The following is a 19,131-nucleotide window of genomic DNA, read 5'->3' as shown; positions in this document are numbered from 1 at the left end:
TCTGAACCTTTTCATGATTTTACAGACCGTAGATGGTAAAATCCCTAAATTCCTGGCAACAGCTCGTTGAAAAGTGTTGTTCTAAAACTGTTCAACAATTTGCTTACAAAGTGGTGACCATCACCCCATCCTTGTTTGTGAATTACTTAGCATTTCATGGAAGCTGCTTTTATACCAAATCATGGCACCCACCTGTTCCCAATTAGACTGCACACCTGTGGGATGTTCCATATAAGTTTTTGATGAGCATTCCTCAACTTTATCAGTATTTGTTGCCACCTTTCCCAACCTCTTTGTCACGTGTTGCTGGCATCAAATTCTAAAGTTAATGATTATTTGCAAAAACTATTTTTTTATCAGTTTGAACATCAAATATGTTGTCTTTGTAGCATATTCAACTGAATATGGGATGAAAATGATTTGCAAATCATTTTATTCTGTTTATATTTACATCTAATACAATTTCCCAACTCTTATGGAAATAGGGTTTGCAGATAGATGTATGAAATATGTATGTGTATATATTATATATATATATGTATATATATATATATATATATATATATATATATATATATATATATATACACACACACACACAAAACCTTGTCAGCTTTGTGTTGTATTTGAAAATTTCAGATTTTTTTCATTAGTTTCCTGATTATTTTTGCTTTTTCTTACATTTTTACTGTTTTTTTTATCCCCAACAATATGCTGTGGGCCAACAAATCTCAGTCTGCGGGCCACACATGGCCCCTGTGTCGCACGTTGAACATCACAGTTCAAACTCAAAATGAATAATCCTGATAAACATCTTATTACAAAATGAGAGAACTCGTTATGCGGAACATAAATGACCAAACTATTTATGACAACTTCATTTATGGTTTGTTTATTTAATCATTACTTATATATTTATTCACTGTGGTTGTGGATTGAGTACAAACAAAAGTGTTACAAATGATGCAAAAAGGGGTAGGATTTGATCAATTCTGCTTCCTCCGGCTCCTTTTCAGACATGCTGGAAGTATGTGTGATGTACGCATGTTCCAAGTGAATGATCTTTTTCAAACTGCAGGTGTTGTGTTCTGTAAATGTGAATGTTGTCCTGCAGGTAAAGGCCTGCACCAGTAAGCGTGTAGGCGTGGGCGGACACCAGACTGAAGCCCTTCTTCTCCAGCTGCTACTGTTCAGCAGTTTCTTGACGCCTTTCTGGGAATTCCTAAGTAGAAGGAACCAGAACGGCCGATTCAGCAGCTCCTTTTTTTTTTTTTTCCCTTGTTTGACTCTTCTGAAGCTGTTTAGATTGCATACATGATATTGACTCTTTTGTTGCCCTCTAGTGGATTATTAGTGAGATGCAGAATGAAACTCCACTTGGTTTGAATAAATATATTTAAAAAAAATTGTGAGTTACTTTTAACAACAAAATTAATAAACAGTCGACACTCGCTACTTAATATTCCAAATCATTTGACATGTTTTTGCCATCAATTAAAGCATAAAATGGGCTTGTCACAAATTCAAGGAATGGCTGTTGAACAGCACATCACACAAGTAAAAGTATTTTCACAGTTTAGTACTTGTTTAAAAATAATAGTATATGCCATGTCTTATTTCCTATCATGCCTACTACTCTGTGAGCCCTCTAACACAGTGGTGCGCGTACCCCTGGGGGTACTTGAAGGTGCGCCAAGGGGTACGTGGGATTTTTTTTTAAATATTCTAAAAATAATTCAAAAATCCTTAATAAATATATTTATTGAATAATACTTCAACAAAATATGAACTGTGAAAAAAATACAACAATGCAATATTCAGTGTTCACAGCTCGATTTTTTGTGGACATGTTCCATAAATATTGATGTTAAACATTTATTTTTTTGTGAAGAAATGTTTAGAATTAAGTTCATGAATCCAGATGGATCACTTTAAGTTGATGATTACTTCTATGTGTAGAAATCTTTATTTATAATTGAGTAACTTGTTTATTTTTCAACAAGTTTTTAGTTATTTTGATATCTTTTTTTACAAATAGTTCAAGAAAGACCACCACAAATGAGCAATATTTTGCACTGTTATACAATTTAATAAATCAGAAACTGATGACATAGTGCTGTATTTTATTTCTTTATCACTTTTTTCAACCAAAAATGCTTTACTCTGATTAGGGGGTACTTGAACTAAAAAAAATGTTCACAGGGGGTACATCACTGCTCTAGAATTCGAGCCTGGAACCAATTAACCTTTTGCAAAAAAACAAAAAAAAAATACATATATATATATAGAGAGAGAGAGAGAGATTCACTTAAGTGCAGAAAGTAACATGTATATCTTAAGGGGTAGGCCTCCTTTAAGGAAATTGCATTATTATAAAAATATAATAAAATATATAGATTTTTTTTTTTAATTAATTGATGGTAATGCATTTTCTTTGAAGATATATGCATGTATGCAGTATAGCTTGGTTGGTAGAGTGGTCGTGCCAGCAACTTGAGGGTTGCAGGTTCGATCCCTCATTCCGCCATCCTAGTCACTGCCGTTGTGTCCTTGGGCAAGACACTTTACCCACCTGCTCCCAGTGCCACCCACACTGGTTTAAAAATGTAACTTAGATATTGGGATTCACTATGTAAAGCGCTTTGAGTCACTAGAGAAAAGTGCTCTATAAATATAATTCACTTCACTTCCTTAAGATATGCCTGTTACTCTGCACTTAAGTGAATAAATATCAATGACCACTGAAGGTCCACATTTTTATATACAATCCTTTTATTTATGTTCCACATCATTGTTGTTGTGTGTGTCGTGTGTGTTCACCAGACAAAATTGTGTGTTTGTTCACCAGACAAAAGTGTGTGTGTTCACCAGACAAAAGTGTGTGTGTTCACCAGACAAAAGTGTGTGTGTTCACCATACAGAAATGTGTGTTCGTCAGACAAAAGTTTGTGTTCACCAGACAAAAATGTGTGTGTTCACCAGACAAAATTGTGTGTGTTCACCAGACAAAATTGTGTGTTCACCAGACAAAAATGTAGGTGTTAACCAGACAAAAATGTGTGTGTTCACTAGACAAAAATGTGTGTGTTCACCAGAAAAAAGTGTGTTCACCATACAGAAATGTGTGTTCACCAGACAAAAATGTGTGTGTTCACTAGACAAAAATGTGTATGTTCACCAGACAAAAGTGTGTGTGTTCACCAGACAAAATTGTGTGTGTTCACCAGACAAAATTGTGTGTGTTCACCAGACAAAAGTGTGTTCACCATACAGAAATGTGTGTTCACCAGACAAAAATGTGTATGTTCACCAGACAAAAGTGTGTGTGTTCACCAGACAAAATTGTGTGTGTTCACCAGACAAAATTGTGTGTGTTCACCAGACAAAAGTGTGTGTGTTCACCAGACAAAAGTGTGTGTGTTCACCAGACAAAATTATGTGTTCACCAGACAAAAATGTAGGTGTTCACCAGGCAAAAGTATGTGTTCACCAGACAAAAGTGTGTGTTCACCAGACAAAAATGTGTGTGTTCACCAGACAAAAGTGTGTGTGTTCACCAGACAAAAATGTAGGTGTTCACCAGACAAAAGTGTGTGTGTTCACCAGACAAAAATGTAGGTGTTCACCAGACAAAAGTGTGTGTTCACCAGACAAAAGTGTGTGTTCACCAGACAAAAGTGTGTGTTCACCAGACAAAAGTGTGTGTGTTCACCAGACAAAAATGTAGGTGTTCACCAGACAAAAATGTAGGTGTTCACCAGACAAAAGTGTGTGTGTTCACCAGACAAAAGTGTGTGTGTTCACCAGACAAAAGTGTGTGTTCACCAGACAAAAGCGTGTGTGTTCACCAGACAAAAGTGTGTGTGTTCACCAGACAAAAGCCGCTCGCTCGCGGAGCATTCGAACGCCGAAGCGCTGCCATTCGCGTTGGTGGATCCATATTTCCTGCGTGGTGTCCAGACACGCCAGCACCGCGCCGCCCTTCCACGCTATCAGACGGGGGTCCAGATCCTGAATGGACGACAATGAGCGACATTTCCCAGGGAAAAAAAAAACAAACTACTTTCACACCAAATTAGAGGTCCTGGGAGCAGGTTTGTGTTTCTGCCTTTTCTTTGACGCACTGCCATCAGAAGTGTCTCCCATAAACACACAAGGTGGGGCTTTTCTTCGCTTTTAGCCAAGGGTGACCATGCTGGACTATAGGCTGCTAGCAGCTACACAACAGCTAAGCACACAATAGCACACAAGCTAGACGTCGGTTCACATTTGAAGCCATAAGGTACCTAGGAAACAATACCGGTACTCAATGGTAACAATTTTTGGTACTTTAGTGTGTGTTAATTAATATTAATTGTTGTATTTTTTATGTAACATGTAAAACTAAGCTGAATATGATATCTAGCTTTTTTTTTATTATTACATTTAAGTCATATTTAGTCTGATATCGGAAGTAGCTTTTTACCCATGAAGTTGAATGTGTTTTGTTGCGCCCTACAAAGTGTTTATACTGTAAGTAGTGTGCTAATTACACACCACATTCATCGTTGTCGTGGTTTTCAGGACTGAATTTGGACGGTGTTGAAATCGCCATGGAAAATGGCTAATGCTAATCGTAGCCTGTCAATTAGCATCGCTTTAACTTCGAGCGTACTTGCTTTAAACATAAATTCACTTTCTCTTTATTAACAAACTAAAACAGCTGGTGTATGCGATGTTTTGTTACCGCAAACACACGCACAGAAGTCCCTTTGGTGCCCTCACAAAGGATCAGAAATCACCCAAATCCCTAACTTTTACCGACATATTGCTACAATAATACACGTTTAAAAAGTAAAATCCACTTGGAGTGCATTAATATCGGAAACGGAGAAGACAGAAGGTCTAGGGGCCGGTGTGTGTGTGTGTGTTTTTGGAAGAGGCCCCGCTTTAACGACAGGTCGTCTTCTCCCCCGCTGTGAAATAAGTCCGCTTTGGCATCGTTTTCCATGAAAGTTGCTTTGTTACGAAGCTACTCAGCTTTTTCAATGTGAGCAAGCACAAAATGGCTGCCAGCGGGACACAAAAGGAATCAACGACGCGTTGGCACAAAGGGCAATATTTGGCGCTATGTAAAACTCTGTAAACCGGAAAGTGTGAACCCCGCACACACACACACACGCACGCACGCACGCACGCACACACACACACACACACACACACACACACAAGTCCCTTTGGTGCCCTCACACACGATCAGAAATCACCCAAATCCTTAACTTTAACCGACATATTGCTGCAATAATACACATTATTAAAAGTTAAATCCATGCATCAATGCATTAATATCGGCAAAGGAGAAGACAGAAGGGCGAGGGGTCATGTTTGTGTGTGTGTGTGTTTTTTTGGAAGCGGCCCCGCTTTAACGACAGGCCGTCTTCTCCCCCGCTGTGAAATAAGTCCACTTTGGCATTGTTTTCCGTGAATGTTGCTGTGGTACGAAGCTACTCAACGTCTTAAATGTGAGAAAGCACAACGGGACACAAAATGGCTGCCAGCAGCACACAAAAGGAATCGACGACGCGTTGGCATAAAGGGCAATATTTGGCGCAATGTAAAACTCTGTAAACCGGAAATTGTAAACCACACACACACAAGTCCCTTTGGTGCCCTCACACGCGATCAGAAATCACCCAAATCCTTATCTTTAAACGACATATAGCTGCAAAAATACACATTTTTAAAAGTTAAATCCACTTAAAGTGCATTAATATCGGCTAAGGAGAAGACAGAGGGGGGAGGGGCCGTATGTGTGTGTGGTTTTGGAAGAGGCGCCGCTGAACGTTGTACCTTGGGCCTGGTGATGACTTCCACGTTGTCCACCAGCCTCCTGAAGGATGGCGGCATCTTGTTGACGATGCGGTGCAGCAGGAACTCCTGGGCCCCGGGAAACATGAGGCCGCCGCCCACCACCAGGACAGAGCTGTACATCTTCCGCTTGGTCTCATCCGACCCTGCCGACAGAAGACAAGGTCAAGGTTTGAGGTTGGATCTCCTTCTGGCGGGCGAGGTCCCTCCTCACCGCAGCAGTCGATGCTGTGCAGGATGGCTTTATCCAGGCCCAGGGCCTTGCCTTCAAACTGGCTCAGCATGGCGCTCTTCCTGGAGAGGTGAGGCTCCTCCCCCTCGACGACCATCAGGCACTCCGCCTGGGCGGGTCCCGTCTCGATTTCCCCCTGCGCCGCTGCGCCAGCTCCACCACTCCCCCTGGGCACGTCGGAGAGCTCGCCGGCCCCGCCCTGCCCGCTCATGTCGCCGTCCAAAGCCCCGCCGGGTCTTGACGGTGCCTTCCGGTCGGAGGCAGACTTGGAAGACTGTTGGGGGAGGGGCATCTCTCAAGGAAGCTCGTGTATATACAATAAATCGCTACTTTCGTCCTACGCTTTGCACACTGCGGCTTATAGAACAGCGCAGCCAGTCCATGATGATGACTTCTGTTTTGTCTGATCTGCCGTTTTACTGCCGTGTTACAGACATGGTTTGGAAACAATTAAGGTATGTAAATAAACATTAACAGAATATTTCTCTGTAAATAACTCATTTCACAACATATATTTTTTTCTTCTCAAATTTAGTGGATGTGGCTTATATTCCAGTGCGATCCATAGTCTGGAAAATATGATACTTAAGAATAGTCAGTTTACAGCTTGTTTATTTACTACCAAGTGAAAAAAGGTCAACAACAACTATAACGACAACACTTGTTGCCTTTAGATATATATATAATTTTAAATATATATACCTGTATGTATGTATATATATATATATTATATATATATGTACAGTATATACATGTATATACACACGTATATATATATATATATATATATATATATATATATATATATATATATATATATGTATATATATATATACACACATACACGTATATATATACATGTATATATACAAATGTACATGTCTATACTGTACATGTATATATATATATACACGTATATATACGTATAAATGTATGTATATATATATATATATTATATATATACATATACACACATATACATGTGTGTATATAAATGTATATACTGTACATGTATACGTATAATTTAATTTTCCTGAGGGAGCTCTTCTGAAGGAATTAATAACGTACTATCCATACATATACATATATACATATATATATATATATACACACATATATATATATATATATATACTGTATATATATACACAAATATACATGTGAATATATATATATGTGTACATACATATATATATATATACACACGTATATGTATATATATATATACGTATGTATACATATACATATATATGTACATATACACATAAATATATACACGTATACACATATATATACACGTGTATATAGATAAATACGTATATATTTATATATATATATATATATATATACATATATATATATATATACATATAAACAAAAATCTATATATATATAAATATGTAATTATTTATACGTAAATATGTATACAAAAGCGTGTGTGTGTGTATATATATATATATGTATATATATATATATATATAAATGTGTTTGTGTGTATATTTATATATGTGTATGTATATATATATATATATACACATATATAAATATAGACACATTTATATATATGTATATATATGAATGTATGTATATAAATATTTATATATAGATTTTTTTAAATCAGTTGAGAATGGCTATAAATAAGAATTGTGATTCAATTCAAAAATTGATTTTGTTTGACAGCCCAACTAATGAGTAGCATATCTATGGCATATCCAATGTAAATCAGCATTGAGCTAGCACATTTCTTGTATGTTGTTAGCATGTAAGTTATACTGGTACACTTTGTTTCTGCACCTTGACGTTATGGAAGTAAAAACCCTCAAACGGACACATCCTGCTAAGCTAGCAGGACAACATGTTACCAGGTGTGGGCTGGTATGGTATCAGTGGGCTGGTATGGTATCAGTGGGCTGGTATGGTATCAGTGGGCTGGTATGGTATCAGTGCATGACCACTTTGATGCTTCAGAGCTCTCTGACCTGGTCTTGTTTGCTGTGCGTGGCCAGCAAGTAGAGTTCATCATGAGGGTCCTCGGGGTGACCTTGGGAACGGTACTGCAGTGATGTCATCTTCTGACCCACGATGCCAAAGGTGCTGGGGTAGAAAAGTCCCATGGGAGCCTTTTTCATGGGAGGGAAATCCGAGCATTTTCACACGTGTAAAGAGTGACACGGACTTTATTGGACTACCTGGAGTTTCTCATCTCCCAGGCGGAGCTGGTAGAGAAGAGCCGGCGCGTCTGGGAAACGTGTTTGGAATTCATGATCTTGCAGTCCAGATATGTCCTGGGAGGGAAATATTTGTACGTGAACACCTTATTTTCTTACATAGCATGCTAACGCTAATAGGCTAGCTTTTTTCAAAGAACATTTTATAAGTATTACACCAGTGTACTATGCTAGTCTTTGATGTATGCTAACGTTAGCATGCTAGCATTTTAAACACTTTTTTTCAGGTATACATTGCCAAGTAAAAAATGTTGGCACTTGACGCGTGCTACATGTTAGCATGCTAACGGTAATAGGCTAGCTTTTTCTGTTTTTTTTTACAAAATGTTATAGGTTTACACCAGTGTACTATGTTGGTACTTGATGGCCATACATTTTTTGTCATATGCTAGTCTTTGATGTATGCTAATGTTAGCATGCTAGCATTTAAAACACATTTTTCAGGTATACATCACAAAGTAAAATATTTTGGTACTTGACGCTTGCTACCTGTTAGCATGCTAATGCGAATAGGCCATATTTTTTCAAACAACATTTTAAAATATTACACCAGTGTCATGTACTAGTCTTTGATGTATGCTAACATTAATATGCTAGCATTTTAAACACGTTTTTTCAAGTATACATCGCGAAGTAAAATATTTTGGTACTTGACGTGTGCTACCTGTTAGCATGCTAACGCTAATAGACTAGCTTTTATTGTTTGTTTTTTTAGAAAATCTTATAGGTGTACACCAGTGTACTATGTTGGTACACTGATGGATGCTACCTGTTAGCATGCTAACTAGCTTTTTCTGTTTTTTTTTACAAAATGTTATAGGTTTACACCAGTGTACTATGTTGGTACTTGATGGCCATACATTTTTTGTCATATGCTAGTCTTTGATGTATGCTAATGTTAGCATGCTAGCATTTAAAACACATTTTTCAGGTATACATCACAAAGTAAAATATTTTGGTACTTGACGCTTCCTACCTGTTAGCATGCTAATGCGAGTAGGCCATATTTTTTCAAACAACATTTTAAAATATTACACCAGTGTCATGTACTAGTCTTTGATGTATGCTAACATTAGTATGCTAGCATTTTAAACACGTTTTTCAAGTATACATCGCGAAGTAAAATATTTTGGATGTTGATGCGTGCTACCTGTTAGAATACTAATGCTAGTAGGCCATATTTTTTCAAAGAACATTTTATAGGTATTACACCAGTGTCATATGCTAGTCTTTGATGTATGCTAACATTAGCATGCTAGCATTTTAAACACTCTTTTCAGGTATACATCTCAATGTAAAATATTTTGGTACTTGACGTGTGCTACCTGTTAGCATGCTAACGCTAATAGACTAGCTTTTATTGTTTGTTTTTTTAGAAAATCTTATAGGTGTACACCAGTGTACTATGTTGGTACACTGATGGATGCTACCTGTTAGCATGCTAATGCTAGTATCCCATCTTTTTTCAAAGAACATTTTATAAGTATTACACCAGTGTCATATGCTAGTCTTTGATGTATGCTAATTTTAGCATGCTAGAATTTAAAACACGTTTTTCAGGTATACATCACAAAGTAAAATATTTTGGTACTTGACGCATGCTACCTGTTAGCATGCCAATGCGAGTAGGCCATATTTTTTTAAACAACATTTTATAAGTATTACACCACTGTCATATACTAGTCTTTGATGTATGCCAACATTAGCATGCTAACATTTTAAACACTTTTTTCAGGTATACATCGCAAAAGTAAAATATTTTGGTAGTTGACGCTTGCTACCTACCTGTTAGCATGCTAATTTTAGTAGGCCACATTTTTTAAAAGAACATTTTATTAGTATTAAACACATTTTTCAGTTATACATCTCAATGTAAAATATTTTGATACACGACATATGCTACCTGTTAGCATGCTAACGCTAATAGGCTAGATTTTTCTTTTTAGAAAATGTTATAGATGTACACCAGTGTACCATGTGGTATTTGATGGATGCTACCTGTCAGCATGCTAATGCTACTAGGCCATATTTTTTCAAAGAGCATTTTATAGGCATTACACCAGTGTCATATACTATTTTTTTATGCATGCTAACATTAGCATGCTAGCATTTTAACACTTTTTAGGTATACATTGCAGGGTAATATATTTTAGTGGTTGACGCGCATTACCTGCTAACATGTTAATGCTAGTAGGACATCTTTTTTCAAAGAACATTTTATAAGAATTACACCAGTGTCATATGCTAGTCTTTGATGTATGCTAATGTTAGCATGCTAGCATTTTAGAACACATTTTTCAGGTATACATCGCAAAGTAAAATATTTTGGTACTTGACGCATGCTACCTGTTAGCATGCTAATGCTAATAGGCTAGCTTTTTTATTTTATTTTTACAGAAAATGTTATAGTGTACTATGTTGGTACCCTGATGGATGCTACCTGTTAGCATGCTAATGCTAGTAGGCCATATTTAAAAAAAAAAAAAAAAATGTATAGGTATTACACCAGTGTCATATGCTAGTCTTTGATGCATGCTAACGTTAGCATGCTAGCATTTTAAACACGTTTTTCAGGTATACATCGCAAAGTGAAATATTTTGGTACTTGATGCGTGCTACCTATGAGGATGCTAATGCTAGTAGGCTAGCTTTTTTCTAAATAAATCTTTGGTACTTGATGTATGCTATCTGTTATAATGGTAACGCTTAAATGTAACACATTGTTCAGGTTTACATTGCAAAGTAATATATTTTGGTAACTCCAGTTAGCTATTTAGCATGCTGGCTCCTTCCTTTTAGCTAATTTAACAAGTATACACCGTCGTGTCCACAATTTTGGCATGAGACAAATGCTGCCTGTTATAATGCTAATGCTAGTAAGCTAGCTTTTTTGGGCAAATTTTATGGGTACATACTAGTGTCATATTTTGGTAATTGAAGTATGCTAATGTTAGCATACTAGCATTTAAAACATTTTTAGGTATAGATCACAAAGTAATATAATTTGATATCTGACACATGCTACAGTTAGTATTTTAGCATGCTAGCTTTTTTAAGCTAATTTAGCAGGTATAAACTTCAGTTTCAAATATTTTGTGACCTGACAAATGCTACCTGTTATAATGCTGATGCTAGAAGGCTAGCTTTTTTTTTATTTTTTTTAGCAAATTTTAGAGGTGTCATAATTATGTTGGTATCTGATGTATACTAATGTTAGCATGCTAGCATTTAACATTTTTTGGGGGTAAATATCACAGGGTAATATATTTTGGTACTTGATGCATGCTAAAGTTAGTAGTTTAGCCTGATAGCTTTTTTTTAAAGCTAATTTAGCAGGTATACACTTCAGTTTCAAATATTTTGTGACCATACCAATGCTACCTGTTATAATGCTAACGCTAGTAGGCCAGCTTTTTAACACATTTTAGAGGTATACACCAGTGTCATAATTATGTTGGTATCTGATGTATGCTAATGTTAAAACAATCTTTTTAGGGTTTACAACACATCGTTATATATTTTAGTACTTGACGCATACTACAGTTAGTAATGTAGCATGCTAGCTTCTTTTTTTTTAGCAGGTATACACTTTAGTGTCAAATATTTTTTGACTTGACAAACCTGTTATAATGCTAATGCGATTTAGCTAGCTTTATTTTAAAAGGTTACACTAGTGTCATATTTTGGTACTTGATGTACGCTAACATGAGCATGCTAGCATTTGTAACAAATTATTTGGATATACATCGCAGAGTAATACATTTTGGTGCTTGACGCACGCTACACTTAGTATTTTAGCATGCTAAGTTTTTTTTTTAGCTAATTTAGCAGCTGTATACCTCAGTGCCATACATTTTGGTATTTCACTGATGCTTACTATTAGCATGTTAGCATAGTATTGTTAGCATGCTAGCTTTTTTAGTCTACATTTTTCATTACTTGAGGCTATCCGGCCGCATGCTAACTGTTAGCATTTCAGTTCGTCGGCTAAACTTATTATTTTAGCATACTACCTTTTTTTTTAGCTATTTTATCAGCTATATACCTTAGAACCATACATTTTGGTATTTCATGAACGCTGACTATTAGCATGTTAGCATAGCATTGTTAGCATGCTAGCTTTTTTAGTTCATATTTTTCGCTACTTGAGGCTTTCCGGCCAGCATGCTAACTGTTAGCAATTCAGCTCGTCGGCTATACTTAGTATTTTAGCATGCTAGCTTTTTTTAGCTAATTCAGCAGCTATATACCTCAGTGCCATACATTTTGGTGTATTACTAACGCTGACTATTGGCATGTTAGCATACTAGCTTTTTTAGTTCATATTTTTCATTGCTTGAGGCTTTCCGGCTGCGTGCTAACTGTTAGCATTTCAGCTCGTCGAGTACACTTCGTATTTTAGCGTGCTAGCCTTTTTTTAAGACAATTTAGCAGTTAAGTATTTCACTAACGCTGACTATTAGCATGTTAGCATAGTATTGTGCGCATGCTAACTTTTTTGTCTATATTTTTCGTTACTTGAGGCTATCCGGCCAGCATGCTAACTGTTAGCCTTTCAGCTCGTCGGCTACACTTAGTATTTTAGCAGCTAGCTTTTATTTAGCAGCTATATACCTCAGAACCATACATTTTGGTATTTCATGAACGCTGACTATTAGCATGCTAGCATTGTTTTTTAGCTAATTTAGCAGCTATATACCTCAGTGCCATACATTTTGGTATTTCACTGATGCTGACTATTAGTATGTTAGCATAGTATTGTGAGCATGCTAGCTTTTTTAGTCCACATTTTTCATTACTTGAGGCTGTCCGGCCGCGTGCTAACTTTTAGTATTTCAGCTCATCGGCCACACTTAGTATTTTAGCATGTTAGCTTTTTTTTAGCTAATTTAGCAGCTATATACCGCAGAACCATACATTTTGGTATTTCATGAACGCTGACTATTAGCATTGTTAGCATAGTATTGTTAGCATGCTAGCTGTTTTAGTTCATATTTTTCGTTACTTGAGGCTATCCGGCCAGTGTAATAACTGTTAGCATTTCAGCTCGTCGACATTCACGCAAAATTTGTACTTTGAAAAAAATCTGTAGTGCTTTTAAGGGGGTAAACAACCAAAACGGCCCACGCCCCCTCCCACATCCTTGTCAGTGTGTGGCCCTCTGGGGGCCCCCCAGGTGGAAGGTTGACCTGGTCCAGGTGGCAGAGTGTCTCTTTGAGGTGTTGCAGCAGCTGACAGTCCAGCCTGTTGGATAGCTGACAGTCTCTGTAGGGAAAGCCTGCCCTCTGCAGGAGCCAGAAGAAGATGCGAGTCACGTCCGAGCCGCCGTACGCCAAAGACAACCTGGCGGGGGACGCGCACGTTATTCCTTTCAGTTCCATCCCATGACATCAGAGTCATTCGTTTGAGTTTGCTTTAAATGGAGAAATGATGTTTAAAAAGTAATATATTAATATACTTTATTAGGCAGATATTGACAACATCCTGTGTGAAGAGTGTACAAAAATTGAGTGTAAAAAAAAATCAGTTTACAAAAATTCAATATAAAGATTAAAAAAAATTTGTGTAAAAACAATGTAAAAAAAAAAATCAGTGTCAAAAAATTAAGTGTGTTGAAATTCAGTATATAAAAAAATTTGTCTAAAAACAGTGTAAAAAAGTGTAATAAAATCCAATGTAAAAAAATATGTGTCAGATAATTAAGTGTATTAAAATTCAGTTTAAAAAAATGAATTGTAATACAATTCTGTGTATAAAAAAAATCAGTGTAAAAATGTCAGTGTAATAAAATTTGGTGTATAAAATTTCAGGGTAAACATTTTCAAAAAATTAGTTTAAACATGTCAGAGTATAAGAATTTGATGTAAAAAAAATTCAGTGTAAAGATTTTTAAAATTCAGTGTATAAAAATTCAGTGTCAGAAAATTAAGTGTATTAAAATTCAGTGTAAAAAAAATGTGTAAAAAATTCAGTTTAAAAAAATTAAGTGTATTAAAATTTGGTGTAATAATTAAAGTTTACAAAAATTCAGTGTGCAAAAAGTCAGTGTATTAAAATTCAGTTTAAATTTTTTTTCTCGATTCAGCTTTAAAAAATGTCAGAATATAATAATTTAATGTGAAACACTTCAGTGTAAACATTTCTAAAATTGAGTGTATAAAAATTCAGTCCAAAAATTAAGTGTATTAAAATTTAGTTTAAAAAATTTGGTGTAAATATTCCGTTTACAAAAATAAAGTGTACTTGAATTCACTTTGTAAAAATTCAGTTTACAGAGTGTATAAAAATCACTGTGTAAAAAAAATCAGTGTATTAAAATTTTGTGTATTAAAATATTCAGTGTAAAAATGTCCAACAATTCAGTTTAGCATTTTTTTTCTCTAAATTCAGTTTAAAAAAAAGTCAGAGTATAATAATTTGATGTGAAAAAAATTCAGTGTAAACATTTCTAAAATTCGGTGTATAAAAATTCAGTGACAGAAAATTAAGTGTATTAAAAGTCAGTGTAAAAAAAAATCATTATAAAAAATTCAGTTTAAAAAAATTAAGTGTATTAATATCGGTCTAAAAAATAATGTTTACAAAAATTCAGTGTACAAAAAGTCAGTGTATTAAAACATTGTGGATAAAAATTTGGTGTAAAAATGTTTTAAAATTCAGTTTAACATTTTATTCTCAATTCAGCTTTAAAAAATGTCAGAATATAATCATTTGATTTGAAACACTTCAGTGTAAACATTTGTAAAATTGAGTGTATAAAAATTCTGAGTCCAAAAATTAAGTGTATTAAAATTCTCTTTAAAAAATTTGGTGTAAATATTCCGTTTACAAAAATAAAGTGTACTGAAATTCAGTTTTAAAAATTTGTTGTAAAAATTCAGTTTACAAATTGTATAAAATTCATCTGTAAAAAAATCAGTGTATTAAAATGTTGTGTATACAAATATTCAGTGTAAAAATGTTCAACAATTCAGTTTAGCATTTTTTTTCTCAATTCAGATTGAAAAAAAAGTCTGAGTATAATAATTTGATGTGAAAAAAATTCAGTGTAAAAATTTCAAAAATTCGGTGTATAAAAATTCAGTGACAGAAAATTAAGTGTATTAAAAGTCAGTGTAAAATTTCAGTTTAAAAAAATTAAGTGTATTAATAATCGGCCTAAAAATAAAGTTTACAAAAATTCAGTGTACAAAAAGTCAGTGTATTAAAACTTTGTGGATAAAAATTTGGTGTAAAAATGTTCTAAAATTCAGTTTAACATTTCATTCTCAATTCAGCTTTAAAAAATGTCAGAATATAATGATTTGATGTGAAAGACTTCAGTGTAAACATTTGTAAAATTGAGTGTATAAAAATTCAGAGTCCAAAAATTAAGTGTATTAAAATTCAGTTTCAAAAATTTGGTGTAAATATTCCTTTTGCAAAAATAAAGTGTACCTAAATTCAGTTGAAAAAAAATTGCTGTAAAAATTCAGTTTACAAAATGTATAAAATCACTGTGTAAAAAATCAGTGTATTAAAATTTTGTGTATAAAAATATTCAGTGTAAAAATTTTCAAAAATTCAGTTTAACTTTTTTTTTTCCGATTGCGCCCTTTGAGACACTAGTGATTTAGGGCTATATAAGTAAACATTGACTGATCGAAAAAAAAAAGTCAGAGTATAATAATTGGATGTGAAAAAATTCTGTGTAAAAATTTGTAAAATTCGGTGTATAAAAATTCAGTTAAAAAAAATTAAGTGTATTAAAATCGGTGTAAAAATTAAAGTTTACAAAAATACAGTGAAATAGAATTCAGTGTACAAAAATCAGTGTAAAAATGTCAGTGTATTCAAATGTGTATAAAAAAATTCAGTGTAAACATTTTTCTAAAATTGTTTTAAAACATCCATCAATCCAACATGTCAGAGTGTAACAATTTGATGTGAAAAAAATCAGTGTGAAATTTACTAAAATTCAGTGTATAAAAATTCAGTGTCCGAAAATTAAGTGTATAAAAATTCACTGACAGAAAATTAAGTGTATGAAAGTCAGTGTAAAAAAATCAGTTTAAAAATTTAGTTTAAAAATATTAAGTGTACTAAAATTGGTGTAAAAAATAAAGTTTACAAAATTGCACTGTAATAAAATTCAGTGAACAAAAATCAGTGTAATCATGTCAGTGTAATCAATTGTTGTGTATGAAAAAAAATTCAGTGTAAACATTTTTTTTAAATTCTGTTTTAAAACATCCATCATTCCAACATGTCAGAGTGTAACAATTTGATGTGAAAAAAAATCAGTGTAAAATGTACTAAAATTCAGTGTATAAAAATTCAGTGTCCAAAAATTAAGTGTATAAAAATTCACTGACAGAAAATTAAGTGTATGAAAGTCAGTGTAAAAAAAATAGTTTAAAATAATTAAGTGTATTAAAATGGGTGTAAAAAATAAAGTTTACAAAAATGCACTGTAATAAAATTCAGTGAACAAAAATCAGTGTAAACATGTCAGTGTAATCAAATGTTGTGTATGAAAAAAAATTCAGTGTAAACATTTTTTTTAAATTCTGTTTTAAAACATCCATCAATCCAACATGTCAGAGTGTAACAATTTGATGTGAAAAAAATCTGTGTAAAATTTACTAAAATTAAGTGTGTAAAAAATCACTGACAGAAAATTAAGTGTATGAAAGTCAGTGTAAAAAAAATAGTTAAAAAAAAATTAAGTGTATTAAAATGGGTGTAAAAAATAAAGTTTACAAAAATGCACTGTAATAAAATTCAGTGAACAAAAATCAGTGTAAACAAGTCAGTGTAATCAAATGTTGTGTATGAAAATTCAGTGTAAAAATTTTTCAAAAATTCTGTATTAAAACATCCATCAATCCAACATGTCAGAGTGTCATATTTTAATGTGGAAAAAAATCTGTGTAAAAATTACAAAAATTCAGTGTCTAAAAATTCTGTGACAGAAAATTAAGTGTATAAAAACTCAGTGTAAAATAAATCGGTGCATAAAAATAAATCAGTGTAAAATAAATCAGTGTATAAAAATTTTGTGTATTAGAGTTGAGAGTACAAAAAGTAGATACAGTATGTGTTGATTGAAGAAAACAGTGTAGTTATGACACGTCACTAACTTGCCAATGCTAGCAAATTCCACATCCTGACCTGGAGTTCCTGTGCGACACTCCGTCCTCCACACAGCACAGACTGGTTTTCTGGTCCCCCACGTCCACCACGCAGGCGCTGCTCAGCCCGCTGCCGAAGGTGGCGCAAACGGACTCTTGGTGCACGATGAGCGCTGAGCACAACAGGACCAGAGTCAGGATGTGGAGGTGTGAGCGGTGCCATGGCAGTACCTGAGAAGCCCAGGTTGAGGAGCAGCATGGAGACCAGCTCCTTGACGTGCTGCCTGTTGTAGATGTCAGGCACCAGCAGGATGCATCTGTAATACTGAGCACACAGCATCCTTATACCCAGAAAAATATGTCAACAGTTTTTCAGAAAGCACCAGCTAAACTTGCAGTGTTTTTTGCCAATAACATTGAATCAAATTCATTTTATTGGTTATTAACATTAAAGGCCTACTGAAACCCACTACAACCGACCACGCAGTCTGATATTTTTCATATCAATGATGAAATTTTAACATTGCAACACATGCCAATACGGCCTTTTTAGTTCACTATATTGCAAATTTAAATTTCGCGCCAAGTATCCTGTTGAAAACGTCGCGGTATGATGACGCGTATGATGATGCGTGCGCGTGACGTCACGTATTGTAACTACAAGTCGTCTGCTTTAATCACATAATTACACAGTATTTTGGACATCTGTGTTGCTGAATCTTTTGCAATTTGTTCAATTAATAATGGAGACGTCAAAGAAGAAAGATGTAGGTGGGAAGCGGTGTATTGCGGCCGCCTTTAAGCCTTTAGCAACACAAACACAGTCGGTGTTTCCTTGTTTACATTCCCAAAAGATGACGGTGAAGCTTTACTATGGAACAGAGCGGTCTGGCGAACATGGTTCCCTACCACATGTCAACCGGCAGGTTTTGGTGAAAAAATTGTGGTAATAAGTCAGCTCTTTCCGTAAACATGAGCGGAGAGCTTCCGTCGTTCCTCGTGCACCTGTCAAAGAGGCAGCTGCGGACTCTCTTGCCTCCTCTGACCGGACGCCCCCAAACGTGGGATGCTTCCACCGTGGAGGGGAGAAAAGAAAAATCTCAGCCCGGCCCCAACGGCTGCCTTCGCTTCGCCTCGTCGAAAAATGTGGCTTCCCTCAGAGACACTGGCGGTCACCACACCCGTGGCGACACCCCTCCGACTTTCAGGTACGACCATATAATCTCAGTAAAACCCAAGAAGCACAATAAGCAGATAAGGGGCCTTCCAGAATTATCCTAGTAAATGTGTCTAATAACATTTGAATCGCTCCCACTGCCCTCGTCTTTTTTTTTCCTAGTCCTTCACTCTCACTTTCCTCATCCATGAATCTTTCATCCTCGCTCAAATTAATAGGGAAATCGTCGCTTTCTCGTTCCGAATCGCTCTCGCTGCTGGTGGCCATGATTGTAAACAATGTGAGGATGTGAGGAGCTCTACAACCGGTGACGTCACGCGCACATCGTCTGCTACATCCGGTACAGGCAAGGCTTTTTTATTAGCAACCACAAGTTGCGAACTTTATCGTCGATGTTCTCTACTAAATCCTTTCAGCAAAAATATGGCAATATCGCGAAATGATCAAGTATGACACATAGAATGGACCTGCTATCCCTGTTTAAATAAGAAAATCTCATTTCAGTAGGCCTTTAAGTGTTCCTTGTAACAATTA

The 19,131-nt window shown here is 35.2% G+C and overlaps 1 protein-coding gene across 2 annotated transcripts in view; it reads right to left on the bottom strand.

Moving 5' to 3' along the window:
• Positions 1-1,219: 1,219 nt before the first annotated feature.
• actr8 (actin related protein 8) overlaps positions 1,220-19,131 on the bottom strand; it is a 40,019-nt gene continuing 22,107 nt past the window's right edge. The window contains exons 6-14 of one of the 2 annotated variants that reach the window (XM_061889867.1): positions 17,652-17,745; positions 17,461-17,593; positions 13,497-13,650; positions 8,269-8,364; positions 8,059-8,199; positions 6,062-6,353; positions 5,830-5,993; positions 3,882-4,011; positions 1,220-3,500 (exon numbers count right to left, since the gene is read on the bottom strand). In XM_061889867.1, coding sequence (XP_061745851.1) covers positions 3,487-3,500; positions 3,882-4,011; positions 5,830-5,993; positions 6,062-6,353; positions 8,059-8,199; positions 8,269-8,364; positions 13,497-13,650; positions 17,461-17,593; positions 17,652-17,745 — 1,218 coding nt within the window. In that variant the 3' untranslated portion in view covers positions 1,220-3,486. Of the gene's footprint in view, positions 4,012-5,829; positions 5,994-6,061; positions 6,354-8,058; positions 8,200-8,268; positions 8,365-13,496; positions 13,651-17,460; positions 17,594-17,651; positions 17,746-19,131 lie in introns of both variants that reach the window. The other variant, XM_061889866.1, reaches the window with a different exon arrangement.

Source organism: Nerophis ophidion, linkage group LG27 (assembly GCF_033978795.1).
Source record: "Nerophis ophidion isolate RoL-2023_Sa linkage group LG27, RoL_Noph_v1.0, whole genome shotgun sequence".
NCBI lineage: Eukaryota > Metazoa > Chordata > Actinopteri > Syngnathiformes > Syngnathidae > Nerophis > Nerophis ophidion.
The sequence above is the reverse complement of the archived record's forward strand: the minus strand, read 5'-3'. Positions and strand labels throughout refer to the sequence as shown.